Source organism: Propithecus coquereli, unplaced genomic scaffold (assembly GCF_000956105.1).
Source record: "Propithecus coquereli isolate 6110/MARCELLA unplaced genomic scaffold, Pcoq_1.0 Scaffold775, whole genome shotgun sequence".
Classification (NCBI taxonomy): domain Eukaryota; kingdom Metazoa; phylum Chordata; class Mammalia; order Primates; family Indriidae; genus Propithecus; species Propithecus coquereli.
In genome coordinates, this window is record NW_012153896.1 from 89,561 (window position 1) to 117,553 (window position 27,993).

Below are 27,993 nucleotides of genomic sequence, written 5' to 3' on the forward strand. Positions count from 1 at the left end.
AGCACATCAAGTCAAGGCAACTGAGGGCCCAGAGGAAAGCTCACTTAGACTATCAAGCAACAAGTCTAGCTTCAGAGTTGCCATGCACCCAGGGATCTGGGAGTACGGGATGAAACCAACACAGCAGCTGGAAGGACATTTCAAATGGCCTCACCGCAGCCAGTACAGCAAAGCATCCTCACTAAGCTAGGAATCTGAGATTCTGAACTTGACACTTAGGGTCTGTCCCGTGCAGCCAGCTCTGCATCAAGAGGCACGCTGCGGTCTGGTGAAGCCCACCCAGCGAAGTCCTGGGGTTGCAGGGAGGGAGGTGTGTGCTGTGATCTCAGGCGTGGCGGCCCGGAGAAAGGAGAGCAAACAGCAGCAGGGCAGGACGCACTGAGCGACCCACTGAGGCAACTCAGGACAGTTGCCTTTCCTAGAGAGGCAGCTCCTCCACGTCCCCAGCGCCACTCTGGCACCAACCCAAGGCAAGTGCCTTGACTATGCACCCAGAGTGGGATTTGCAGCTTCTTCCTACAAAGCCAAGTTGCTTCCAGCTCTCCCTGGTGTCCTGTGTCCTATTTCCTGAGCTCTGGACGTTTGCAAGGCCAGGCCGGCATTCAGCCAGGGGCAAAGGGCAGTCAACATTTGACCAAAGCCTGGCAACTCTCAGCTGTGTCCCGGGGACAGACTTCTGGCACCACAGAGGCAGGGCAGAGGAGCCCCCTCAACCCCCACTGCAACCTCTGGGCAGGTCCAAGTCTCAGCTCTGCGCCCCCAGGCTGTGCACCCTGGTCACTGAAGCACCCACCCTAAGGTTTCCTCCCCATTTAGATTGAGAATGAAGGGCTGTGAGGACTCAAGGAGACAATGCTCACAGCAAGCACAACGCAATCTGCGGCCCTGCTGAGTGTGCAATATTAACGATTCTGGGCATTTCTGGGCATCATGCATGGGTGGCTGCCCTTGTCACCGTGCAGGGAAGGAAAGGTAGAGGGACTGTTCAAAGCCCAGTCTCCCGACTTGCTTGAAGCTGCCATTCCTGCTGAAACTGAAGATGTCCTCCCGGCCTCAGGAGAACCAGCTCAGCAGCAGAGCTCAGGGCAACACCAGGGAGGGAGGCAGGCTGGGCCGAGGCAGAGGACCCGCTGGTGCCACACCCAGTTTATGGCCTGCAGCCCCTCTGACCGCGCCCCGAAATCCCAGGTTAGAAGATGGACGGGTCGTGGCCAGGCTTACAATCAGACATCCTGCCAGCCAGCGGACGGCGGGAATACAGGCGCCTTCCAAGCTGGCTGAGGACCGGACGCCCCCTTGTGGGACCCTGTGGCCTTGCGTGCCGCAACCGTGCAGGCTCCAGCGAGAAAATGGCTAAGGAAAACCAGGCCCATTGCAGCGGTGGCTCAGGCCTGTAATACTAGCACTCTGGGAAGCCAAGGTGGGAGGATTGCTTGAGGCCAGGAGTCCAAGACCAGCCTGAGCAAGAGCGAGCGAGACCTGTCTCCACCAAAAAAAAGTAGAAAAAGTTAGCCAGGCATGGTGGTGTGTGCTTATAGTCCCAGCTACTCAGGAGGCTGAGGCAGGAGGATCGCTGGAGACCAGGAGTTTGAGATTGCCATGGGTTTTGATGACGCCACTGGACTCTATCCAAAAAAAAAAGAAAAAAGAAAAGAAAACCAAAGAGCAGGAGAAGAAAGGGAAACAGAGTAAGACCCAGGGCCTGGGGCAAAGGAGCAGGGGAGGATGACATCCAGACAGATGGTGCTTTGTGGACACAGATCTCAGAAGCACGGTTCGGACGGCCTCGGAAGAAACCAAGGCCCCCGCACGCAGCCACATCTTCACTTTTCAAACCTGGCAGAGCCACAGCGCCACACGTAACTCATCAACGTTTATTATGGCAATTAATCATACAAACATATGGGCGATCGTTCATCCAGTTCAGAAGCACTGGAACCAGCAGAGTCCATTAGTGATTTCTCTTTATAAATAACTTAGGAGAAGCAAGCACAATTGGTAAGGAACCGGCCACGCTAACCTAGCATCACACACCCCCCACTGATGGCACGCAGGCCGGGGAGGGGGCAGGCACCAGGAGGGCAAGTTCCTCCTCGGGCCCCGGCACCCCCGGCCCACCAGACGCTGGGTCTTCAGGTAGTGGACATTTCAAGGCACATACGACTTCCCCACCAATAGCAGCTCCAGGCTCTGCCCCGAGACCTGGTTCATATCCAGAACAACCAAGTTAATGCTTCACTTATCACACCCCTTGTGGTCTACTGCTACCATTCTCACTAGTGAACATGCCTAAATCCCCACAATGCGCTGGGGCTGCACGTGACACGGAGTCACAACCCCCACCCTTTACATTCTGAAGATGAGAGAGGTGCAAAGAAACCGCCCCCAACGTAGTGACGGTGTTCCAGAGAGCGCCATTTGGGAAGTAACTGTTAGGGCCTCTTTTGATGTCTGTCCCAGGAGAGGTATTGGGGGCAGGGGAGAACTACATCAAAGAGGCCAGAGGAGGGGCTAGAAGGAGGGGGCTGCTGTGAACGAGATTCAAGGCACTAAAGAACTGGACAGACGGGTGGACCTCAGGAAAAGTCAACCTGAAGTGTAGGGCCGGAGGGAGAAGGGCGGCTGGGGAGGTGACCCAGTCCCCTACTCCTCAAAGACTCCAATGTGACCGCAATCTCCTGGGCCAGGGCTACTTCCTTCCCTCCAGCCAGAGAACCTAAGGGAGCCCCTGGGGTTCCCCAACCAGCACAAGCAAGGTCTGGGGTCAGCCTTCACAACCCACAGCCTCCTCCCTGCACTGCGCTGCTGCCGTTCAAACAGCACCCAGGACGAGCTTGTCTAACATCAGCTATTGGAGTGAAATTATGGCTTTATAGGGCTCAAAAATCATTGTTCTTCCTAACCCTGTTCTCTCCCTCCAATCCGATCCTTGCCATGGTGCATGGGGCAGACCAGCCTTGAAGGGCTAGGCAGACACACAGAGCTGCATCCCTTGGCATGGGCCCCACGTCAAATATGCCAAATCCCAGGGGAGAGGGAGGAGGTGAGCAGGGCCAGAAACCTGGGGCCGTCTCATCACCAAGGTAACTCTGCACGGGGTTCAGACGGCCTTGAGTGCAGCCACAGGCAGATGCTCACAGACACGTGCATACGCTCACTCACACAGACGCCGCGAGAGGCACTGGACTGCCAGCCTGGCTAGCACCAGAAATGCTACAGCCAATCGCGGAAAGGAGGCGTGCCCAGGAGGACCTCTGGCCGGAAGACCAGCAAGTGCTGTGACCATCTGCCTCAGTCCACCTGGTCATACTGCCCAGTGCCTTTTGGGGGTCTACATGCTCCCAGCTGGGTCCCTCCAAGGCCTGTGTGTCGACACAAGTCCACAGGGAGTGCCAGCGCCACTTCTAGTTTCCCCTTGAGTCTCGGTGACGGGTGGGCCAAAGGCTGCAGTACAGGTGGGAGGAGGGAGGGGCCGAGGGCCAGGAGCGTGTCTAATACCCAGGCCAGGCGGGCCCTGGAGGTGGTGGAAACCCATAGGGAGGGGCAGGCCCGGGAGGATACGGGGGCTGAGTGGGCACTGAGGGCTGGGGCTGTCCGGGGAAGCTGGGGAGCTGGGGCTGCATTGGGTAGGGAGGTTTTCCTCCTGCCGGGAGGTACGGGGACTGCTGAGGGTAACCAGGACTGGGGGCCTTGCCTCCCGACAAGGGGTACCCAGGGCCGGGGGCACCAGGTGGGGTCCCGGGATAGCCCGCCCGGGATGGCGTGCTCCTCTGTGGGGACCAGGAGTAGCCCGCAGCAGCCCTGGGTCCTGACTGGGCTGCCGGGTAAGTGGGGCCCAGGGGTCCACCGTAGAATGAGGGCTGGGACACCACGGGGAAAGGGGCTGGGGGCAGGGCTCCTTGGGCGGTGGGGCCCACGGGCATGCTGGGGGACGGGCTGTAGGGCAAAGGGTAGGGAGGCACGGCTGATGGTGGTGGCGGTGGCGGTGGCGGCTGCTCTTCAGCCACAGGGGGCGTTGCCTGGGGTGCTGGGCGAGGCGGGGGTGGCGGGCGGGGTGGAGGGGCATTGCCGGCCAGCTCCTGGGAAGCCCTGGGCTTCCTCACCACTTCCTGGAGCTTTTCGACACGAACCCGGCGCAGGTGGGACAGCATCCTCATGGAGGAAAAGTTCTCCAGAAACGTTTCCAAGGGCACCTCACCTTCCAGGAACTTCTCAGCCATGGCCTGGAAAGACATAAAGTCCGGTGACGACAGGGGCCTGCCGAGATTGCGGCCTCCTGCTTTCCCCAGTCAGGGTTCCACCGCAGCCCTCCCACCTCGGGCACCCCCTGCCCTTCCCTGGCCCCATCTGGGAATTTTTCTTCACGCCCTTCCCACTGCTGCCATGTTACACATGCACTGTCTCCCAGCTGGAATGTCAGCTCCTGGAGGGCGAGAGCTATGTCTGTCATGGTCACTTCCCTCCGCCCTGGCATCGTGCCAGGCCCACAGTGGCCACTGCACGTGTACGGTCATCACACATGGATGAACACTAGTCCAGGGGCTGCGCACACCTGGGAGACTGAACAGACCCCAGAGGGAAGCAGGAAGCAGGGGGAGGGTGGGGTGGCGCCTGGCTCCAGTCCCTCGGGGCTCCTGCTCTGCAAGCTGCCTGGGGCCTTGCCCGCCATCACCCATTTCCGCGTCAGCTAGCGGGACTAGGTTCCTGCTATTTGCATCCAAAAGGGCCTCCCCTGGGACTAAAGGTGTCCTTCACTTTTGCCATTTACAAAAGCTCCCTTGTCCCATGCTTTGCAGACATCTGCTGACCCTGGCAAGGGCTCCTGCTCCAGGGGCCAACACCTGTCCAAGGAGGAGTGCGGGTCAACCTGGCATCTCACCTCAGACTCTTCTTCGATCTTCATGCCTTCAATCTGCAGAAGGTCTAACAGGGTCCCTGGCTGCAGAGCTGAAGAAAATTTCTCTGGAAGGGAGGGCAGAATGGTTGACACTTCAAAAGTGCTTCCTAATTCAGTGTTGAAAGCCAAAATTTCAGGAAAGGCGCTGAGCATGCCCTCTGTGTACGTCAAGGTCCCGCCACCACCCTGGGGTCTACTGCAGAGTCCCTTCGGGCGGGCCCATCGGGTGCTTTCAGTCCAGTTCCCTTGGGTCACCTTTCTAAGCAGAGAAGAGCCTGACTGAACCCACCCCAGACCCTGGCCAAGCAGCCTCCCCGACACCAGCCTGGGACAGGAAAGGACCCAGGCTTCACAGTCCAACTGACCCGACCTCGAGCCTGGGGAAAGTTACCTAAGCTGTGTGAGTATCAGGCTCCCTCACTGTCACGAGGAAAAGCCCCTCCCACCTCCCCAGGTGGCAGGTCCTGGGACACAGACAGCCGGACCGGCTCTGTAAAGCACAAAGCTGAGCTGGCTGAGTTAACAGCAGCAGCAAAGGATGCAGGCTCTCTGAGTTCAAATCCCAACTCCACCTATTTCCAGCTGGTTAACCTGAGCCAAGTTCTTGAATCTCTCTAGACCTCATTTTTCTCATGTATAAAATGGGAATAATAACAGTAGCTACCCTGTTATAGCTGCTGCAAAAAAATGTATGTAAAGCACTTAGCACAGGGCTCAGAACACGGCAAGCCTCAGGAGCTGTGGGCCCTTTCCCCTGCCGGGAAGGAGAGGAGATCTGCCCTTCTCGCCGTTCCAGCTGCCCCGCCCAGTCCAACCCCGAGTTAACAGAGAGCCTCCCAAGAGCACACTCCTAGGGCCGGCCACCCTACCTAGCTTCGCCTTCTGCTCCTGGCACCGCTCCACAAGCTTCCAGAGCTCCTGGTATTTGTCAGAGAGCACTGAGCGGGAGACCTCCAGGGGACTCTGGAACTGCAAGTTCCGCTCAGCCAGGCTCCGGTTGGTGGCCAGTGCCATCTCCCGTGCCAGCTGCAGGTCCTGGACCTAAAAGGGCAGGACAACAGACCATTAGGACAACCTCCACCACCATTCATCTCCCAGCAGGCTGGGCCAAGGGCTTCAGAGACTCATCGCTCACCTTGGGGAAGCCAGGGTGACACTCGTCCTCCAACTACAGTCAGACAGACCTGGGTCCAAACCCTGAGCACAGTACTCTGCCCCAGGCCCCCCTGCCCCACTTACCCCCTGAGCATCAGCCAGGAGGTGGCTGCACGTGGCAAACCGGCACTGAAGGTTATAGCTCAGGCAAGGCCACGTGATTAAGGCCCACATGGGGTGTGCAGAGCTCCAGGGAGGGGGCGAACCAGTTTATACAAGAAAGTTAGAGGCTTTATCCCCAAGCTTCAGGGTCAAGAGACCTACTTTTCGGTGGACCAGGTGGCCCAGGCCAGACCCACAGGCTGGATGTGCGATGAGGCCCCCAAATAAAATTATTTCGAGGGGTGAGAGAGCCAGGGCCCTGGACCAGACCGTGACACCGACTCAGGAGAGACCTGTCCCTGCCTCCTAGGCCACACGTGTCCGAGAAGCTATACGATGAGCCAACAGAGGGGCCACCTCGAATGTGTCCCTGTATGCACCTGCTGAAAACACTCCCCACGGGCAGCACTTTGCCCCAGGCTCTCTGCTGCTGCCAGCCCGTGAGGCAGAAGCCACGGAACCCTGTCCAGCTGTCCCATGACCCTGTGCATTTGCCAGGAACTCCTCTTTACTGAGAGGAGGGCTGAAGAGTCAAGACCATGACACTGAGATGGTGGTGACAGTACACTGACAGTACCATGTGGCACCAGAAGAGGACTCAGCACCCGCTACAGGGTGCGGGGCACAGCTCGGCAAGACCGACTCCAAGCCGCTGGCCCTGCACCGTGAAGCTTCCCCACCACGGGCAGCGTGTGACAGGCCAAGCCAGACTGGCTTTTATGCCCCTCCAGGCACAGGAAGCCCGTGAGCACCCTGGAAGAAGGGGCTTCCAGGGCAGCCTGCCCTCCCCATCCCAGCCACACAGCCTCAGGTCCTGTGCTCCAGGTCGGGCCCACAGCCTGCGCCTCGTGCTCCAGACCGGAAAGAGGGTGCCGCAGCACCCCGCTCGCCCCCCACAGACGGGACTGCCAGGCTCCAGGACTGAAGGACCCAGGGTCTGCCCAGCCTAGGGCCCAACCTGCTGGGTCCTGACGAGCTGCCCCGACAACTGGGCTGTCTGCTTTCCTGCCACCAACACCGTCTTCAGCCACCGGACAAGCACGCTGACTTAGGGACACAGACGCTGGTGAGTTTCAATCTAATTTCTATTACCCACGGAAGGTTTTCTTTACTTGCGTGGCTGACACGGCGTGGAAGGCCTGAAGCCTTCCTGCTCAGGCGCCCCCTGCAGAGCCCTCATATGTGTCCACCGATAATCTACGCTGTATCCTCTTCCCCTAAATCCTGCCCTGCCCATTTCTGCTGTCTCTTCGCCGCCTGCCCGAACCTTCTCACAAGGTGTGTTAATGGGCACAAACCCAGAGTCAGATCGAAGGAGTAAGTTCTCTTGTTTGACAGCGGACTAGGGTGAGGCAGTTAGCAACACGCATTGTTTATTTCAAAGGAGCTGAGAGCGGACTCGAAATGTTCCCAACACACAGAAAAGATAAAAACTCCAGGTGAGGGACGCCCCAAATACCCTGACTTGATCATTACACACTCGGTACACGTAACAAAACATCACGTGTACCCCATAAATATGTAAAATATTAAGTATCAATAAAAAAATCTTTCTCCGTTAGGAGTTCACTATGGGGTCCTCCCACAGTCATTGAAAAGATGTCAATAATGGCGCCCGCCCTGCCTCCACCCCGCCGTGCACGCTTCCACACAGAGAAACAGCCTCTGCCAGCTCTCTTCCCGCCACGCAGTGTCCACGCCCCAAACTAAACGCCCTCCTATCTCTTCTCACAGCCCCACAGTGATCCGATCATCGCTTTTCCACATGGTGGAAAAGCTAGTCCAGGGTGTCTGGAAAGTCTAAGTAGCTCGCCAGGCTTCACTCCTGCCTGATCCATTTGAGTATTTTTTGCCTCAGAGAATTCAAATCAATTTGCAAATCGATTGGGCAGGTGTGGCTGCAGGCCAAGTTGCCTTGTGCCCAAGAGGTTGCTGCTGCTTACATTTCCCGTGAAGCTATGCGCCATCACAGACGCTATCAGCCTCCCCAGCTCTGTGTGCTTTGGAAGCAGGCCTTCGGCTTCCCATGACACTGTGCTCACAGCAGAACCAAGAAACATTTGGTGCTTAATATGGGATGAACGGAAGATGATGGACTGAAGACCTGCGCTCTACCCAGCACCTGCCAGGTACTGGCAACGCCACAGCAGAGCTCAAGCCTAAGTAACCATTTGAGTGGCCTTGGAGCCAGGCGAGGCAGGCTTTGCTTCACGCCCTCGCTGGGTGAGCTCTGCTGGGGACAGTAATAAAGGCTTGGGCAGCAGGACACTCCACACAGAGTCCCCAAACCTCTCCTCACATCCTGCCCATCAGGAGCCAGGTACCTCCAACCCCAGCGAAGATTCCGCACTTGGGTAGTGGGGGCGGGTGGCGGGCAGAGCACAAGCAGGGACGGGAGCAGGGGACACGTCGGTGCTTACATCTTAGGGCCCGGAAGTGCTCTGAGAAGGGGCACAGCACAGGGAAGCTGGCTGGGGAGCTTTTTTTTTTTTTTAAACACATTGTGAATTCACAGAAGTGACATACCACACCTGTTCATCAGTGAAAATGAAAATATACTCCAAATGCTAATCAAATGAGCTTGGCATTATTTGTGTTCATGTGTCTCCCTCACCTCAAGGGCGGGAGGCGGGAGCTTCCAGAACAATGGGTGGGCTGCAGCCACTCAAAGGGTGACTGCGGGCATTTCCAGCTATGTGGCCACATCTGGTCGCTGACCTCACAGGGGAGTCACAGGGTCACAGGAGATGGGGAGGGCAGGGAAAGCCCTGTATGAAGTGTGAAGCTCTGTACAGACACAAGGGTGACCGTTATTCCCACGAGGACTCCATGATTGAGTTCAGACAATTAGGTGCCAGTTATGATAAGAAACAAGATCAAAGAGGAGATGAGCTATATCTCGGCTAAGAATGGCTTCTGGCATCTCAGAATCACCTGGAGATACAGGGTTGCACACGGCCCTTGCGAAAGGTGGTTAAAAAGCCATACCAGTGCTTTGAGGAGCTGCCTCAGATTCCGGCTGGAACGACAGTGTAGAACTCCTGGGGCACCTGGGTCCCCGGAGTCCGAGTCCACGCGGGGGCCTGGGCTCCCTAGCACTGCTGAGAACTCCCAGAGGACCCAGGAACTGGCCTGAAACCTCAGGGGCTCCTCTGGCTGGGTCCAAACCAGGGTGATGTCCACAGAATAGGGAGATGAATTTGGCCAGAGCTCCTAACAAGCAGCATTCTTTCAGATGGCCTCTTAAAAAGTCCCATCTGCTGGCCTTGTTGGGCCCCATAATGGCCTCCCTCTACCTCACAGGACTCCAGGGCCAGCCGGTCAATCGCCGCCGAGTCATTCTGCATCTCCTCCAGCTCCTGCAGGGTCTTGTCCTTCAGCGTCTCCATCTTTCCCTGTGAACACAGAGCACCACCCAAGTGAGGAAGGGGCAGTTCAGGGCCAAGGGACCCCCGAGCCCATACATCTTACTCATCGAAAATAAACCGGGGTTTCCTGCGATGACACCATTTCACAGGGAGGACCGAGGAGGGGCAAGGGTCCCAGTGAGCACATTCCTGAGGCTCTGCCCGCCCCTCTCGCCAGGGAGACCAAGGAATTGCTCGTCCCACCCACACCAGGAACAAGAGGGTGCCAGCAGGCAGGACCACAATCCCTCGGGTGCAGGATGGAGCACCCCAAGGAACAGACAGGAAAAGGCAGGAGAGAGCCAGGCAGCAGGGACAGAGACTAAATTTGGCCCAAGGTTGCCTGCAAGCACCGATGCCAGCATGCCCTCTGGCAGGTGTCTATTTCCGTCTGAACCAGCAATACCCCGACCTCCATGCGCAGGGGCTTTGCTGGCTTCTCATCACAGGCTCGACCGTGTCACTGGTTATATTTAGCGCATGCTAACCTCAGGTTTCCCTCAAGAATTCCCTGCAGTTGCAGCCTTCTCCACATCACAAAAACAGACTGCCGCAGAGATGTCCTTATCAGAGCAGGGGGGAAAATCACCCAATTGGCCTCTCAGGCAATCAGGAGGAAAAGAAATTGACTGACCCGAATACGACATCTGCTTTGTCCGAGAGCTGATGTCAGGGTCCTCTCCCTGTCCCTCTGCCCAGAGGGCCATTGATCATCTGTGTGACTGACGGGTCACAGCCAGGCCCAGGAGGGAACCCCAGGGACTGAGGAGAGGAGGCACAAACACACGCCACACCTGCTTCCTTTCTGCCGACAGAATCCTCCATTTTCATCTGGGTCTTATCTTTTCTAGATGTGTGTTTCATAGCTTTAACGTTGGTTTTTCTCATTGCGAAGGTTATGTTAGTTTTCAAAAGATTCCAACAGAAATCGAGGGTCCTCCACACCCTCCGGCACCAGTGCTCAGCTAGGGTAAGCCAACACTGATGACTGAGCCACGCAGCCATTTTGGAATCCAGGACCAGGGTTACAGATGCGTGGAAGGAAGGAACCTTCTCCAGGAGGAAGGGAATGGCATCTCCTAGGGCCGTCCAAAAGATAAAAGGAGAAACTGAAAAACAGTGCCGAAGTGCTCCTGCGTGCCAGGAAGTCCTGTGCACTCCTCGGGGGTCCCCTTTCATGCTCAGAAGCGCCCTGGTTGAAACAACAAATCATGGCCACCCTACTGATAAAGAGCTATCCGGATAGGGACACAAGCACTAGCTGCTATCTCCTGAGGGATGAATGCAGCTCCCAACCCCTGAGCAGGGATTGTCACACTTCAGTGTGCACCTGGGTCCTAGGGAGAGCTGGCTGACAGGGCAGGTGCCCGGCCCCAGCCGCAGAGCTGCGCATCAGTAGGTCGGGGCAGGGCCCAGAATCCAGAGTCTGTCCTGGAGACACTGACACGGCTGGTCCGGGGCGAGGTTTTGAGAAAGACGATAGCTCTGTGCCAGTCGTGTCACGATGGAAGCCACTGGTTTCTAAGCACCTGCGACGTGAGTTTTCCCTGCACTGTCTTTCCTCATGAGGCCAGGGAGCAACAACTGTGCCACACGCAGATGGGAAACCAGAAAGGTCAGGCAGGTCGCAGCCAGCAAATGGCAGAGCCAAAATTCACACCTGCACTCTGTCCACACCTCAGCCTGCTGCTCCAAACACCCTGGGTCTAAAGCTGGAGCCGGGGAACAGCAGACTGCAAATGCCCTGGGTTGGAAGAGACCTCCAGGAGACACACCGCCATCAAGCCACAGACACAAGTGAGTCTGCCACAGCAGGAGCACCATTCTGAAGATACCAGAACATATCAGGGGCCCAGGCTCCAGACAGACAGAGCGAGTCTGAGTCCAGGCCCTGCCACTTGCCAGCTGTGGGCCCTCACACAACTGGAACCTCCCTGAGCCTCAGGTGTTTCATCTGTAAAATGGGTCTAACAACAGCACCTCCCTCACAGGGTTGGTGTGAGGTTCAGTGAGAAAATGCAGGCAATGTGCTGGCCTAGGGTGAGGCCTGGCCTGAAACACACACTGGTACAAGATTCCAACAGCACAGAAATGACTTATTATCACGAAGTCCTCCGGTGTGGCCCAGCCAAGAACTTGCTGAGCCACAGCAGCTCCACCCAGGGAGAGGCCTGCCAGGGAGCAGAGTCCTGCTCCCTCCTGCAGTCAGGGCTGAGCGCAGCAGACACGGCAAGGCGGAGGGTGGAAGCCCCGGCACGGGCAGCTGGCTGACCACACGCAAACAGCGCGGTTGCCCGTGCTGTCGGCCAGAGCGCCCCGCAGGTTCAGTGCTCACTTTCCCGCGCAGGGAGGGCCCTGAGCAGAGTGGAGCTTCCCTGGGATGGGCACCGACTCTCCCCGCAGCCCCACACCGTGGGAGGTGTGGCTACACGCGCAACAAGAACACATTTAAGGCAACGCAGCCTCAAACAACAGGTCGCAAACTTTTTAGTCTCAGGACCCCTTTTCACTCCCAACAGCACTGAGGACCCCAAAGAGGTTTTGTTCATGTAGATTACAGGTATCAGCACTTACCACATTAGAAATTAAAAGCGAGGAATTTTTAAAACACAAGAAGAATACTCAAGCACACATCCCATTAGCCACCGTAACGATGACGTGATCACAGGTTGCGTAGCCTCTGAAAACTCCACAGTACACTCATGCGAGAAAGAGAGTGAAAAGGAAAATAATTTCTTAGAATTATTATGAAAATCACTCTCACCTCATGGATGGCCTGAAAGGATCTTTGGAGACCCCCAGGGGGTCCCTGGAACACACTTTGAGAGCTACCAGCCTACAGGTATGGAGTATACTCTGCAGCCAGCCTGCCTGGGTATGAATCCCAGCTCTGCCACTTACCAGCTGTGTTATCTAATCTTTTGTGCCTCGGCTTCCCCATCTGTAAAACAGAGCAGTGCCTAGAACATAGTAAGCACCCCATAAGTAACTGCCGTCACGACGACCCTCAAGACCACCTTATACAGCGGCATCAATATCACCCGACCTCCCAAAGACAGGTAAGTAACTTGCCCGAGGTAACACGGCTCTAGGGCAGGCCTTAACCAGTCCGGGGGTTTCTCAACACGTGCATCAGCATCACCGGGAATCCCTGCTTAAAGCCACAGTCCAAAGTCCTCCTCCAGACCTAGAACTTCAGAATATCCAGGGTTCTTAACGTACTTTTTAATGAAGGTTTCATTATAACTAAACTACACAGATGAAACTAGTTTGGCACCTATTTTCTTCCTCCTCCCTTTCTCTCACACTCGAAGGGAACTCAGGTGGATGTGGCCCCATCTGACGGAGGAAAAGCAAAGGCCCCAGGAGAAGAGGTCTGTCAACCAGTCACCGCAGAGGCAGGATGAGAACGCAGGCTGTGCTGTTTCTACTGAGTGAGTCTCTGCCCAGGGCACCGATGTACTTCCCTTCAGTGACTACGGCTGGGCGGTGTGGACACGGTGAGGCGGCAATGCCGGGGTGCACAGGACAGGGGTCTTTCACGCCAGGATTTAAGCTCTAGATTTGCAGCCCCCTGACAATGTGGATGGCCAAGTGAGGCAGCATCAGAGTCAGTCAACACGTTACCAAGACCAACAGGCAGAACATCGGGGCTACAGCTCACAAGAAGAGAGCCCACCTCCATGGGGGAGAGTCACATGAAGACGATGCCTGCTACAACATGAGGCTGACAGGCCAGGGGTCCCCACCCTACCTGGAAGGGCCCAGGTGGTTCTACTCAGCTTCGGCCTCTTCTGCCCACTGCCTCTCCTGTGCTTCAGAAGGCACTGCCGGCACATGCAGGACACACACGTCCCCATTTCTTCCACCATGAGGTGTGCTCAGTACCCTACTCCCAACTTTGCCAAATAGCCAGAGGTCAAACGTTCTCTTTTTAGGGACTCAATTTTCCTCATCTATAAAACGGGTAAACAAACCCGAACTCACATGGCTCCTTTCTTCTGAGATCAAAGCCCTCTGTAAACTCTCCCATTAATTTATGTAATCACTCTAGTAAGTAAAGCGAGCACAAGGCTTAATTACCCCCTATTTCAGAGATGAAATGAAGCTCAGAAAGAAATAGGAAGGGTACTGCCCCAGGGCCTATATGTTTTGGGGGGTCCACACCAGAGGCCCCTGTCCCTTCCCTCCCTGGTGTTTTCATTCCACCAAGGCCTTCGCCCCACCTGCTCTGCCCACCACAGGGTGCAAGGAAGATAAGGAGTTTCGCTATATATAAGCCCCAAGATCTGGAGATTAGCAGCCTACCCAAGCAGGCTGCCTACCCCGGCCCCTCCCTGCCCCCGCCTCCAGGATGGGGCGGCTCCTCCGCCCTCACACAGCATGCAGGCCGGGCAGGCAAGTACCATCCTGGGAGGTTTACTGCAGCATCACCCACCCCTGGAAGTTACCAGCGCCCTTCTCTCCCAAGTCACAGAGCCATCACATCACCTGCTCCTCTGAGCCCCCCAGGGAGGTCGGAAGCAGCAAGCACTTCTCTGGGTCCCTAATTTGGAAAAGGAGGGAGAACAGGAAACTATTTTGCAGGAAGGGCCCACGAAGCTGCAGGCTAAGAAGGGGCCCCTAAAGCCTGGGCAACTGCTGCCGGCAGCGTCTGACTCCCCGTCACCAGCGTGGGGAAAGTCCAAACCAGTGCTTCTCGGAGTGGCCACAGCCACCCGCGATATCTCGAAGTAGAGAACTAGGGCTCCTGAGACATCGTTTGGGGACCCAGAGTCCATGGGCTTTTGTTTCTGGAGGGTCTGGCAAGGCCAATTACCAGGCCCCTCGGCCCTGGCCTGATGCCTCCCACTGCCAACCTACCCAGGAGGATGCAGGGACTCCTCTGGTGACATCTGGCGTTTGCTGTTGGGGAAGGGGAGGAGAGAGGAGTTGAAGCAGTGAAGAAATAAGCCCCTGGAAGACAAGGAGAAGGTCTTGTTCGCCTTTGTCTTCCCAGTGCCCAGCCAGACAGGCTCGCAGACAGCTCAGAACAACGTTGCCCAAAGGGTGATGCAGGAAGGGAGGGAGGGACAGACGCGGCAGTCAGCCAGCAGACGAGCCCTGCGAGACGGGCAGGTGAGGACAGGGCCTTCTTCCACTTATCCGTGCCTCCCTCCATTTCTTCACTCCTCCACCGAATGAACACGTACTGAGCAGTCAGTGTGCGCCAAGAACAAGGCCCCGCACGAGGGAGCAAGGATAAACTCGGACAGAGGCTTCTCACTGTGAACCAGACACAGGCGTGACACGTAAACACGGATCCTAACTCTTAAGTATCTCGGTTTGGTTTTAAAAAGCCAAAAAAAAAAAAACCTCATAACAAATCATTGTGAATACAGGGGAGAGGGCCTAACAGAGGGAGGGGGACCAGCGGAGTGAGGAGTGGGGGGTGGGCAGCCCTCGGGGCGGAAGGCCTGGCCGGAGGGGGCTGCTCAAGCCCGGCTGGGAGCAGCTGGGAGCCACCGCAGATCCGAGGGCCGGGAGAGCGGGAGGGCTGGCAGCGGCACAGGCTCACAGGTACAGCGGGACAACATCGGGGTGACATCATCAACTCGAAGGTGATCAGGCTGGGAACAGGGTGGGAAAGCGATGCACGAGCTAGCCTGTGTTCCTCGCACCAGGAAGAGAAGACGTGTCCCTGTTGCCTCGCTAGAGCCCCTGAGAAGGCAAAAGGCTTGCTTTTGTTTTTTCCTTTTTTCTTAAAAAGTTGTGTCTCCTCTGCAGTTTTCACCTCCACCAGAGGGCACAACCCCAGCCGCCCACAAGGGCCAGGCCTGCGACTCAGAGGCCAAGCGCCAGGAGGGGAGCGTGTCCAGCTGGGAAGCGGCCCTGGCACACCAGGCCCCTCCTGCGGTGGGGACGGCAGGCCCGCCACCTGTCCAGGGGAAGCTAGAAATCCACATCTAGGCGAATCCCCACATTTTAAATTCCAACAGCCAACTCAAAGTTGTAAAAAACTCTGAGTGGGCCATCAAAACCTGTGGGTTGCAGCTGGTTTCAACCCAAAATCAACACCGAACCCTCTGTGGGAGACATGTGAGGGGTGACAATCACAGAAAAGGGGGTGGGGGAACAGAGGAGAGAGGTGACAAAGACACCACAGAGGCGTTCTGAGCCCCGCCTTCTGTCACGAAGCACTGAGTGGGGGTGGGCGCATAGGCTGAAAATGCTGGAGCTTTGCAATCGGAACCAAGGAAGAAGCATTTCTGGGTACAGCCAGGCCCTTCCTCTCGGGGACAGCGAAGCCTTGGCCAGCTGGCACCTGTTGCTTTTATCTCTGGTCTCAACTTCTTTCCATTACTTTGTATTTTGACTAAATCGATCCCACAGGCCTTGAGCACAGGGAACGCAATCTAGTGGAAGATAGCGCAAGGCCAAAGTGGATTTAGGCCAAAGGCAGTGCCATGTCCCCAAGCAGGGGAGGCTGCAGAATCTCAGAGGACAGGGGTGGAGGAGGATGCCTGGGAGGGTTCAAACTCATGGCAGCCCTCCAAATATGTCCTTATCAGGGAAAAAAAGCAACTTACTGATGGTTCTTGCTCAATGAGGATCTTTGCCCTCATTGTTCAACTCAAAAACAAATAGTTTCGACTGATCAGAAATCCCTTGTAAGAATAACCTTTAAAAAGGAAATAAAGTTGGAATGCAAAATGCAGCATTTTCTAGGCGGTTGATGCCAGCTCTCCCCACAGGATGCAGAGCAGAGAAGCACAGAATCTGGGGGCAGAAGCCCTGGGTTTGTGCTTCGGCTCCACGGCTCTTTAACTGTGTGACCTTGATCGAGTCCTTTAACCTGTTTCCTTACTTGGAAAATGGGGCACCATGATGATAATCCCACCTTAGGGTTGCTGTGTGGCTCAGAAAATCAAACGGCACTGAAAGCGCCTTGCAAACTCCTGAGCACTGATCAGATATGAATTATTCTGCCTCTCAGGGGTAATCTGATGATTAGGGGTGACTGCTGAAACCCCTGGGGTACGATAATGAGTCAACAAAATGACTGCTATTACTGAATCGTAACAAAGGCCCTGTGATCAGGCAGGGTGCGTTCCAGCCTCTGTCGGCTCCCAGCACAGGTGCCAGCCAACCCTCACTTGCCAGGGACTTAAAGCCTGAAATCACACTGCAAGGAGAGCTGTGAAGTCCCTTGGTTTCTTATAAATTCCCCACAGCCAGCGACGGCATCAGAAGAAGTTGTTACCATAGCAACCTGCAAAGTTCAATCCGCATGTTTTTAGGGAACTGGCCCCATCCCACCCCTCATGTCGAAAACACCTGCTGTTGCCTTAGAAACCTTCCTAATCCTGCTGCTTAATGAGGAAATATTCTTTGACCTGATCTAGTTTTCTTTTCCCAGAATGATTCCAGCCATGCGCCCAAGTGCCAGACTGTTTAGTTTCCTAACTTCCCACAGGACGTAATAAAAACAAATCCAATCATCGCACTCTTCTCCCCTGAGTCGAAGCACCATGAACTGACCTTCCCCATAATGGGGAAAGTTGGCGCATAAGCCACAGAAAGGGGGACGTTTATGGTTTTCACTCTTTCGTAGGAATTGCTGGGCTGGGGGTTGGAGATCCCTCCCCACCCACCAGGGCTCAATAGTTAAGACTTCCTGAAGGGGCTTCAGAGCCAAAGATTCCTACATCTAAATCCCCACTAGCTATATAACCTTGGGCAAATTATTCAGCCTTTCTCATTCTGTTTCTCATTTATAAAATGGGGCTAATACTACCAACATCATGCAAGGATTTAATGAGAATTAAACAAGACAATATTTCGAGGTGCTAGAAAAACCACTAAGCAGCAGGCCTGGCCCTCAGCAGGCACCAGGTACTGTTAATTCACACACTCACGATGCGTTGTTATAAAAGGCTGCCTGCCAACTCTGCCAGGCACCCAGGTCCGGGGCCAGAGGACTCTGAAAGAGCTGATTCTAGAGGGAAGCAAAGAATGTGGCTTTCTGAAACAGGCTCCAAACCAATGTGAACAAAAGTCCTCCACTATAAGCACATACATATATCTATGCGGGAATGTACACTCTCTGATGATAAGACTTTATAAAGGAAATTGTCACCTTTACATAAATATTTACGTGACAACCTTTTGTTCCACTGAAAAACTCCATCTGAGTTTAGGAAAACTCAGAGGCAGGGCGCCCAAGCGAGAAGACCAGGAACGATGAGCCCACGCACTGTGCTGAATGCGGGGGGCACTCGGGAGTGGCAGAAGACTTCAGGAAATTGGCTTCTCCACCCCATGGGCTAAACCAGCCGGCTGGCTAGGTGCTGTGTCAGCACAGGGCAAGCTGCAGGGCTCCTCACTTTCCTCGGCTGACCCAGCCCCTAAGGTGACTCCTCCCAAACCTGACGAACCTCCCCCTTTTCCCTGCTTTCCAGCATCCCGACTCTAAATGCCCGTGTCTCCACTCACCAGCTTTTTCTCTCCCCAAACCAGACTTCCTCCCAATCTCCACTTCCATCGGTGACCTCAGCTCCTGACTCTCACTACCAATCTTCCAGGTCGGCTGGGACACATGGGCCTCCCTCACCCGGGATGTCCAATCACCAGGTTTTATTTTCCAGGTGCACCTGAGGATGGCAAAGTTTCCTAAGTGCACCCATCCCCACCCTGTGGCAAGTTCCAAACCAGTCTTCCTACCTCCACTGTCTCTGCTCACACCCATCCCACCAGCACCTCCGGATTAATTTTTCCCATCACACGGCTTCCGGCTCCCTCTGCCTTCCCTGTCCCTGCTCCTCCCTGTATCTCCCACCTGTCCTTCCACGGGGAGGGCGCAGTTAAGCAGCCTGACCAGTCGACTTGACGCCTCCATCCTCTTAGCCCACTCTCTCGGCATGGCCTACTCCTGTCACTTTCGACATTTTTTAAAGGAGAAGAAATTTTTTTTTCAAGCAAAACATTACCCCAAACCCCACTACACAAAACAGATCACAAAGGACAGGCTCTGGGCAAAGGCGTAGGGGAGAGCCCTACTCTCAATGACCTCCTGACCTCAAGGCGGCCTGAGGCACCTTCACAGAGCACCCTCTGAACACCACTGCCCTAACCCCTCACCTCTGTGGTGTCAGCTCTTGCCACCCCCACGCCACCCCCTGCCCAATGCCCCTCCCCGACTCCCTTTCAGCTGTGATGTCTGCCCGGCAGGATGGAGCGAGGGAGGCTTTACCACCTCTGCCCAGCTGCCCTCCCGAGCCTCACGGACCCGTCAGTGGGACAGAAGGAGGACACTCACCACGGCTCACGCGCACCGAGCAGAGCACCGTCCTAGGTGCTCTGCGCATGGCAACTCAAGTGATCCCCGCAAGGGGCCTCCGCCACCGTACATCCCTGGGTTTCCCTCATCTCACAGAGGAGAAAACTGGGCCAAAAGGAAGCTTCGTGCCTGCCCACAGTCTCACAAGGAGGAAATGGCAGAGCCTGAATTTCAACCGGGGCACCTGGCTTTGGGGTCCCCGCACTTCCCCACTACGCGAGGCCGCCTCTCAGTCAAGTCCATATCCACGGAACACAGCGCGGCTCTGGGGACTAAATCAACAGTCGCTATTACTGATACCTTCCAGCTAGAGTCCTAAAGAGTAGCACTTACATTACGGGAATACCAGCCTAACACTGTCCTCGACCAGTACCAGAGCAGGAACTACGCTCCCTTACCAGGCCTCAGGCTAAGTGCAAACTCCTCGGCGGAGCCGCCAATAGCACCAGGAGCAGCGCCTGGCCTCCTTCGCCTCCACTCTGCAGGGCAGACCGCAGGATGAAAGGCTCAGAGTCTGCAAGGCAGAAGCCCTGCGCTCTCGGTCACGTGCTGGCTGGGGAGCTTGGGTGTGGAATTTAACTTCTGCATGACTCAGTTTCTTCTGGAAGACAAGGCTTTCGTAAGGATGAATTGAGTTAGTGCCTAGAAAGTCTAACGTCCCTCTCTCGTGCAGCGATCAATAAATGGAGGTGGTTTTTATCACCATGGCTGAGCTCGTGCATCAGCCCATTCTTACCTCTTCAACTCGGCACTTCCCCTGAGGACTCTGAGGAGACAGAACCTAAGATTTCTCCAGAGATGGCAGCAGGCAACAGAGCAACATAACACCAATGGCCGGATGTAATCAGATCAATAGCATTCAGCATCAATCAATATGATGGCCAAGAAACAAAGGATTTAATAAGCAGCCTGTTCTTGAAACTTCCTGACAGTAAAGCCCAGCCACGTGGCAGCCTCTTCCTTCTTTGGCTCATGGCTCTGACTTGAGAAGAAAAACATCCTCAACAACTTCACACCAAACTCCCGTTTGTTTCTCCTTTGTCCTGACCCTTCAGACGGCTCAGAAAGGATTTCAATCTGCAGCTGTCAGTCTTTCCCCATCCCATACTTCTAATCTGCACAGAGCAAGCTGAGCAAGCAGATTCAATTAAGGACGGATCAAGACGAAGGTCAAGGCAAAGGTACACTCAGGACAAACATCTGGGAGTGTGTACAGGTCACCCAAGGTGTGTTTGTTCAAAGCCCAAGGTGATGAGACTCTGTCCTCACTGATGTTTGGCCATCGGTAAGGTGGGGTAGCTGCAGACCCTACCCCTGCCAGTGGTAAGCCTGACCCAATGAACTTGTGGGTCCAGCAGAATCATAAACAGGCAGACAGGTGTGTTGAGAGTAATAGTACAGCCACAGAAAGAGAGAACCCGAGCCAGAGCCTCCTCATATCTACTCTGGTCTCAGGTAGGAATCCATGAAGGCCATTATCAAACAGGTAAAAGGTGGCAATGCTGCATCAGCAGCTGCACTGAGCACCGAACTCATTTTCATCCTTGTGCAGAATGTATGCCCTGAGCCAGCCTCGCCAGAAGCTGCCCACTGGGTTCTAACAGGATGGGCCCTCTCCAGCTCTCCTCCACATACCCCAGTAACCTCTAGAGAACCCAGTCACTCTGACCTTTCAGGGCCCTGCTTTAAAACCTTCCATGGCTCCCCACTGCTTAGGTTTTACATTCACAGTCTTGTGCTCCTTGGCTTGGTATACAAGGTGCTATATCAGCTGACCCCCAAACTCCCTTCCTCCAAGGGCTGCTCATCCCAACCCAACTCCTGTTCTACCTTGTATTCCCAGAACAAAAAACATACTCCAGTCACTTGCCAAATACTGATCGACAAATTAGTAAGACGGGAATCCTGCCCTTCAAGGAGCTCACGGCACACACCTCCTTGCCTTTGCTCTTGCTGTTCCCCCTGCCTGGAATATGCTTTCCCACACTTCCCCCACCTAGAAAGTGCCTGCTCATCCCTCAAATGTCAGCAACTCTGTGGAGCTTTCCTTGCTCCTTCCTCTCAAAGAATTCACCCTGCCTTCCCACGGTACGCTGTAAATAGCACACAGCATTTATTGTTTGGGAATCAGCATGTTTCTGTAGCAAGAATGTGGCTCCCCAAGAGCACAGCCCATGTCTCACTCATTTCTGCATCCCAGCACCAAGGTCAATGCTGAGCACACACGAGGCACCCAATGGGTGCTTACCGAACAGGGACTTCCACTTTTGGCCAACATGGGGGAACAGGCACCAGATTTACTCTCCCGCCTCAAACAACTATAAAGCCAGACAAAGCCAGGCAAAATAAGTGAAACAACAGTTTTCAAACGCTGGGCACAGACAGCACAGAAGAGTGATCCCTGACAAGGGAAACAAACAAGGCTGAGCTCTACAGTTGACCCAACTTACTGCCTAGAGTGTCTCCAGGCCATGGCACAGGGAGCTGAGGAGAGGAACTCAGAGTCCAGGGAAGCCAAGGTTCAGAATTCACAGGGCAGAGTACCAGAGAGGAGGGAGCTACAAAGAGAACCCCAGAAACCTGCAGAGGGCCCTCGAGTTCTCAGCTAGTACTGATCAGCACCAATCAGGACTAGAGGGGAACAACCCTGGGACCTCAAATGGAGGCAGAAAAAGTTTCTGTCCCCACCTGCCACAGTGGGAAAACCTCATAACTCACAGGACATCAGTAGAGTACCAGAGAGGATATTGCCTCAGCAGTGAAGAAAAATTAGGCCTGTTCCCTAAAAGCCATTCTGCTTCCAGGTAATAAAGCTTAAGAGATCAAAGCTTAAAGGATCAAACTGTTTCCAAGTAATTTAAGTGTCCCAAAACAATATCAAGGTCTAATTCACATCTGACAGCTAATCAGACATATAAAAGAGCAAGAAAATACGACCCATGATAAGGAAAACAGTCAACAGAAACAGACCCAGAAATTATATAGATAATAAAATTAGCAGGCAAGGACATTAAAACAATTCCTATAACCATATTCCATATGTTCAAAAAGATAAAAGAAAGATTGAGCATGCTAAGTAGAGACAGGGAAGATATAAAAAAGACCCAAAACAAACTTCTAGAGAAGAACACTACAATGTCTGAGATGAAAAGTACACTGAATGGGAATACCAGCAGATTAGACGCTGCAGAAGAAAAGATCAGTGAACTTGAAGACACAGCAATAAAAGCTATCCCAAATAAACCAGTGAGAGAGAGAGAAAAAAAAAAACTGGTGGGAAAAACGAATTACCAGAGAACTGTGGAACAATTTCAAGCACTCTTAAAGACATGCAGTCACAAAAGGAAAGGAGAAAGAAAAAGGAACAGAGAAAATATTTGAAGAATTACTGGCTGAAAAATTTCCAAATTTGATGAAAGCTATAAATCCACAGATCCAAAAAACTCAATTAACTCCAACCACAAGAAACATGAAGAAAACTACACCAAAGCACATCATAATTAAACTGATTAAACCCAGTGACAAAAGCAAAGCAACTAAAAGGGAAAAGACACATTACAAACAGAAGAACAAAAAATAATAGCAGGTTCTTCATATGAAACAATGCAAGCAGAAGACACTGAAACATCTTTAAAGTACTGAAAGAAAAACAGTCAACCTATAATTTTCTATACCCAGAGTAATACTTTTCAAAAACAAAGCCAAAATAAAGACTTCTTCAGACATCCAAGAGCTGGAAGAATTCACCACCAACAGACCAGCACTAAAAGAAATGTTAAAGGAAGTGCTCATGTCAGAATGAACATGCAATGAGACAGAAATTTGGATCTACACAGAGGAATAAAACACATGAGCAAATATAAAAGAACTTTTCTATTCCTTTTAATTTCCTTACAAGATAATTGACTATTTAAAGCAAAAATAGTAACAATGTATTGTGAGATTTATACTATATAGAGAGGCGAAACAGCAGTACAGAATCTAGGAGGAGGAAATGGAAGTCTACTACTGCAGAGTTCTTACACTAACATGGTATAGTGTCACCTGAAGAGAGACTACGATAAATTAAGGATGATTACTACATATCTTAAAGCAACCACTAAAAAAAAGTGTTATAGCTAATAAAACAGCAAAGGAAACAAAATGGAATCATAGAAACTCAACCCTAAAGAAATCAAAAAAAGGGGAAAGGGGAACAAAGAACACTTGACAGACTGAAAACAAATAGCAAGACAGTAGATGTAAATTCAACCATATCAATAATTGCATTAAATATTAATAGTCTAAACACTCCAATTAAAAGGCAGAGATTATAAGACTGGATTTTAAAAAGCAACATCCATCTATAAAGCTGCCTACAAACAACTCACTTTAAATATAAAGACACAAATCGTTTAAAAGTAAAAAGATTTATTGCCGGGCGCAGTGGCTCACGCCTGCAATCCTAGCACTCTGGGAGGCCAAAGCAGGAGGATCGCTTTAGGCCAGGAGTTCAAGACCAGCCTGAGCAAGAGTGAGACCTCCGTCTCTACAAAAAAATAGAAAACTTAGCTAGGTGTATGGTGGTGTGTACCTGTAGTCCCAGCTACTCCAGAAGCTGAGGCAGGAGGATCGTTTGAGCCCAGGAGTTTGAGGTTACAGTAAGCTATGATGATGTCACTGCATTCTAGCCCAGGCAACAGATCAAGACATTGTCTCAAAAAAAAAAAAGTAAAAAAATTTAAAAAGATACACTATAATTTTTAAATCTTGATTTTTTAAATTGTGGTAAAATACACATAACAAAATTTACCATTTTAACCATTTTTAAATGTACAGTTCTTTGCCATTAAGTACATTTACTTTGTGGTACAACCAACACCACCATCCCTCTCCAGAACTTTTTCATTACCCCAAACTGAAACTTTATACCCATTAAACACTAACTCCCCATTCTCCCCTTCCCCCAGCAGCCACCATTCCACTTTGTCTCAAGGAACTGGACTACCCTAGGAACCTCATATAAGAGGACTCATACAATATTTGCTTTTTTGTGACTGGCTTGTTTCATTTAGCATAATGTCTTCAAGGTTCATCCATACCATCGCATGTATCAAATTTTCTTTCCTTTCTAAGACTGAGTAATATTCTATCTAATATATGTACATTTTGTTTGTCCATTCATCTGTCAATGGACACTTGGGTGACTTTCCCTTTTTGGCTATTGTACATAATGCTGCTATGAACATGGGTGCACAAATGTCTGCTCGAGTCCCTGCTTTTGCTTCTTTTGGATATATACCCAGAAGTGGAATTGCTAGATCACATGGCAATTCTACCTTTAATTTTTTGAGCAACTGCCATACTATTTTCCACTGGCTGCATCATTTTACATTACCACCAAAAATGCACAATCCTCACCAACACTTACCATTTTCTGCTTTTTTGATAATAGCCATCCTAATGGGTATCAAATGGTATCTCACTGTGGTAATAACTGGCATTTCCATAATAACTAGTGATGTTGAGCATCTTTTCATGTACTTACTGGCTCTTTGTACATCTTCTTTGGGGAAATATCTTTTCAAGTCCTTCACCCATTTTTGAATTGGGTTGTTTGTTTTTTGTTGTTGAGTTGTAGGAGACCTTTATATATGCTGGATATCAATTGCTAACACTAATTTTAGAAAGCTGGATTAGCTATATTAATATCAGACAAAGCAGATTTCAGAACAAACAATATTTCCAAGGACTAAAAGCGTCATTTCATGATAAAGGAGGTCAGTTCATCACGGGAATATAATATTTATCAATATTTATGCAATAACATGGCTTCAAAACACATGAAATAAAAACCACGAGGAGAAATGGACAAATCTGAAATTATAGTGAAGGAGCTCAGGAAATTTCACCCCAAAATATGACTCCTTGATATAAAGAGTATTTTCAGAGAACAACAAAGCATTGGAGGGGGCTTTCCCTCTATCTGCATAAAAAGACTCACCCAGTCAAAAGATCAAAGCGGGGCAATGGACTTCCCTTCCTCTCCCTGTTATCTCAATATATTGCAGAATGCCACCAGACCTGGCCCAAATCATTTAAAATGTAATACCTGTCTCTCAGCTTAATTTACAAGTCAATCTCTTTCCCCCATCCATACATCCTCCCTAGCAACCCTTTATCACCCCTAAATAGAATTACCTGCACTCCTCATTTCCCCCCTCCTCTCTAAAAGGCGTTTATAAAAATATCTGAACTTCATTGGGATACTGGGTAATCATTCTGTGATTCTCCCCGTGCACATGGTAAATAAACCTTTCTCTTATTAATCTGCCTTAATTGTGAGTTGATCTTTCAGAGAACTTTCTGGGGAAAGGGCAAGTTTCCCCTCACCCCTACAATAGTCACAAGTTTCAACATCCCTCTCTCAATAACTAAAAGAACAGTAGACAGAAAATCAGTAAGGAATAGAAGAGTTGAACAACACTACCAACTTGACTGCATTGAAATTTATAGAGCATTTGACCAAAAAATAGCAGAATACACAATCTTCTCAAGTGCTCACACAACATTTAGAAGATCACATCCTGGACCATAAAATCAGTCTCAGTAAATTTAAAACAATTCAAATCATACAAAGTATGTCCTCTATTTACAAAGAAACTAAATTAGAAATCAACATTTATCGGACAGGGGGATAAAGAAATACTATAATGCTGACTTTGTCCCTTTGATTTCCTGTAATCCTGCTTGAGAAAGGACTAAAAGTATCTACAGGCCTTCAACGCAAGGCCTACCTGGCCTGAGCTATCCTCTCCTCTCCAGCCCATCCTAAACTCCAGGAGCCCTACTTGTCAGCCCCAGCTAAATCAAGACAAACCTGTTTGGTATTTGCTAATGGCATTCACAAAAACCAGTAAAAGCAGATAAAGAAATGAAGTCGAGGAGGCACCTGCTAGTTAAACATGTCTTTAAAGCTAGGAAAAGCTCAAAGACTACCTCCGTTACAGAGACCTGACATGGGGCAACCATCTGCGAACAAATCAAAACCTTCTAGAAACTCTACATCCCCCAAGGAAACTTCTAACGGAATTTCCACACAACAGAGATTCAACTGGATTAAAACAAGGTCTTCAGTGACCTGATTATGTCAGCCTGGAAAAACCCTACTACTATTGGCCAACAGTGTCCAGAAATGACTCATGTGGCTAGTTATCCCAATGCCCTTTTAAGGGTAGATTAGCAAATTTCAAAGCAATAAGAAAATAACAATCCTTAGTAATAATATCACTTCCAAGCTACCAGTGGCCCAGGAAATCTAAAGTTCTCAAGGCAGCATTTCCTGAACTTGCCTTACACCCAGTGCACTTGTTAAAAATAGATTCCTGGGTCCCCCTCCAAACAATATTACAGAATCTCCAGAGGCGGGCTCAGTATTTTTAACAAGCATCACAGATGATTCTTAAGGTCCAGCAAATTTGGGAAACTAAGAGATCTGAAAGGCAATATCACAGTGGAAAAAGCACATTAACCTTGAAATGAGACTGACTTGTTAAAATCCTGGCCACTTACTGGCTGTGTGACATTAGCTGAGTTATCTAATGTCTCTACAACTCCCTTACTTCATCTATAAAATGGGATCACCACCTACTTGGACATGTTCTCAAAATTCAGTATATTTGGAGAACCCCTAGAACAGTGCCTAGCATATGGCAGCCAAGCAAGAAATCAGAGGTATTGTGACCAGCAAAACAGCCAGCAGAAACTGCCCAGATGAAGTCTACAATGAAAATTTTCTACTTAATGGAAATTACAAAGGCCCAGAGCCAGATTTCCAAGATAATCTAGGAAAAAGGCTTTCTGGGCATTATGACTGGCCAAGAACAAAGACTCCAGAATCCAATATTTCACCCCAGTCCTCAGTCCAACCCAGAAGTACAGAGTTCAGGTCTCTGCAGGGTTGAAGCTTTGCACAACAGCCAAAGTAGAGTCTTTCCTTCCCAAGTCCCTCTGTCACCACAACCTCCAGCTCTAGGGCTGACAGTCACAGAACCGAGAGTCAGGTGGCAGCACCCTGGGTGCACCAGCAGGAAATGGGACTCCTGGGTAAGAGGCACGGAGCCAATGAAGGGGGTGGGCAAGGCCCTGGGCGGCAACAGAGCTGAGATACTGCCGCAGTGAAGGGAAGTGAGTCTGTGAAAAGTTTCCAGGGCTGAAGATGGACATTCCCAGGCTGAGTGAGCCCAGACAAGGTGTAGCTGAGAAAGCACTGCCCTAGTGCAGGGGCTGAAACCTTGAGATGTAGTTAGCTTGGTCAGTAACACAACATAGCATTAGGTAGGTAACTCCTCCCATCCATAAAGTGAGAAATCACCTCACCAGCTGTGAGAATAAAATGGGGAACCAGGCATGTTCTGGGTATATATATGCCACTACCCTTTGTCAGTGAAGCTGGAATGTCCAAGTCTGGGTTCCAGAATAAAAGACAAGAACGGAGCCAAGCCTGCAAGCCCCACCCTCTCACCGCCCTGGGGAAAAGGCGCAAGCCAGTGAGTCAACTACTACAATCTCTACCTCACTCTGCCACTGATCGATCTTCCGTGTGCCCTCTGGCAACTCAGACCCCACTTAGGCCTCAGTTTCCCCATCTGTACAATGGGCAAACTTGTTTTAAGGTCACTAGAATTGTGACTGCAAGATGCTCACACGGGATCAGGGGCTGCAGAGGGGTGATGTATGGAGCGCGGTGGTGAGGGGCCGGGTGGAGCAGGAGGTGAGATCGGCGGGTTGGCGGGGACCGGGGCGGCGCCTAGCACCCTCCCTTCCCTCCCACCGCGAGGGGCTGGGGCGCCGGCCCTCCGCCCGAGTCACGCGCCCCTCGTGCCCAATCACCGGCCTCTGCCAGGGTGAGGGGGGCGGGCGGGGGCGCGCCGGGAGCCACAGCCAGCGCCGCCCCTACCCCTCGTTCTCGGCCCCGCCCGCCTGCGGTAGACCCGGGACCCTCCCCAGGGCCACCTCACCTGCCGTGGCCGCCGCCGCCGCCGCCACCGCGGGTTAAACCACAGCCGCACCCACACTTCCGGGATCCGCGTGGCCCGCCCCCTCCCGCCGGATGTGACTCCTCTCCAACGTCC

General features: G+C 52.1%; 1 protein-coding gene and 1 pseudogene across 4 annotated transcripts; both read right to left on the reverse strand.

The window, feature by feature from the left end:
• Positions 1-1,859: 1,859 nt before the first annotated feature.
• Positions 1,860-2,936, reverse strand: LOC105825031 (annotated as a pseudogene). Its single transcript, XR_001138239.1, has 2 exons — positions 2,904-2,936; positions 1,860-2,838 (listed from the first exon to the last, which is right to left on the reverse strand). The product of XR_001138239.1 is annotated as an uncharacterized LOC105825031 (transcript).
• Positions 2,806-27,993, reverse strand: VPS37C (vacuolar protein sorting 37 homolog C (S. cerevisiae)). Of its 3 annotated transcripts, none has more exons than XM_012662730.1 (5): positions 27,880-27,993; positions 9,451-9,549; positions 5,767-5,938; positions 4,880-4,962; positions 2,806-4,223 (listed from the first exon to the last, which is right to left on the reverse strand). In XM_012662730.1, the coding sequence occupies exons 2-5, from the start codon at positions 9,541-9,543 to the stop codon at positions 3,492-3,494; spliced, it is 1,080 nt and encodes a 359-aa protein (XP_012518184.1). In that variant the 5' UTR covers positions 9,544-9,549; positions 27,880-27,993; the 3' UTR covers positions 2,806-3,491. The 3 variants fall into 3 exon arrangements, with proteins under 3 accessions (XP_012518184.1, XP_012518185.1, XP_012518186.1); XM_012662731.1 differs by lacking the exon at positions 27,880-27,993 and adding an exon at positions 10,356-10,466; XM_012662732.1 differs by lacking the exon at positions 27,880-27,993 and having other exon boundaries at positions 9,143-9,514.

Coding starts and splice junctions, on each gene's coding strand:
- VPS37C (XM_012662730.1), bottom strand. CDS start 9,543: ATGGAGACGCTGAAGGACAAGACCCTGCAGGAGCTGGAGGAGATGCAG. Junction 5,939..9,450: donor TGGCCCTGGAGTCCTGTGAG/GTAGAGGGAGGC, acceptor CTGCCCTTTTAG/GTCCAGGACCTGCAGCTGGC. Junction 4,224..4,879: donor AGATCGAAGAAGAGTCTGAG/GTGAGATGCCAG, acceptor ATGTCTTTCCAG/GCCATGGCTGAGAAGTTCCT.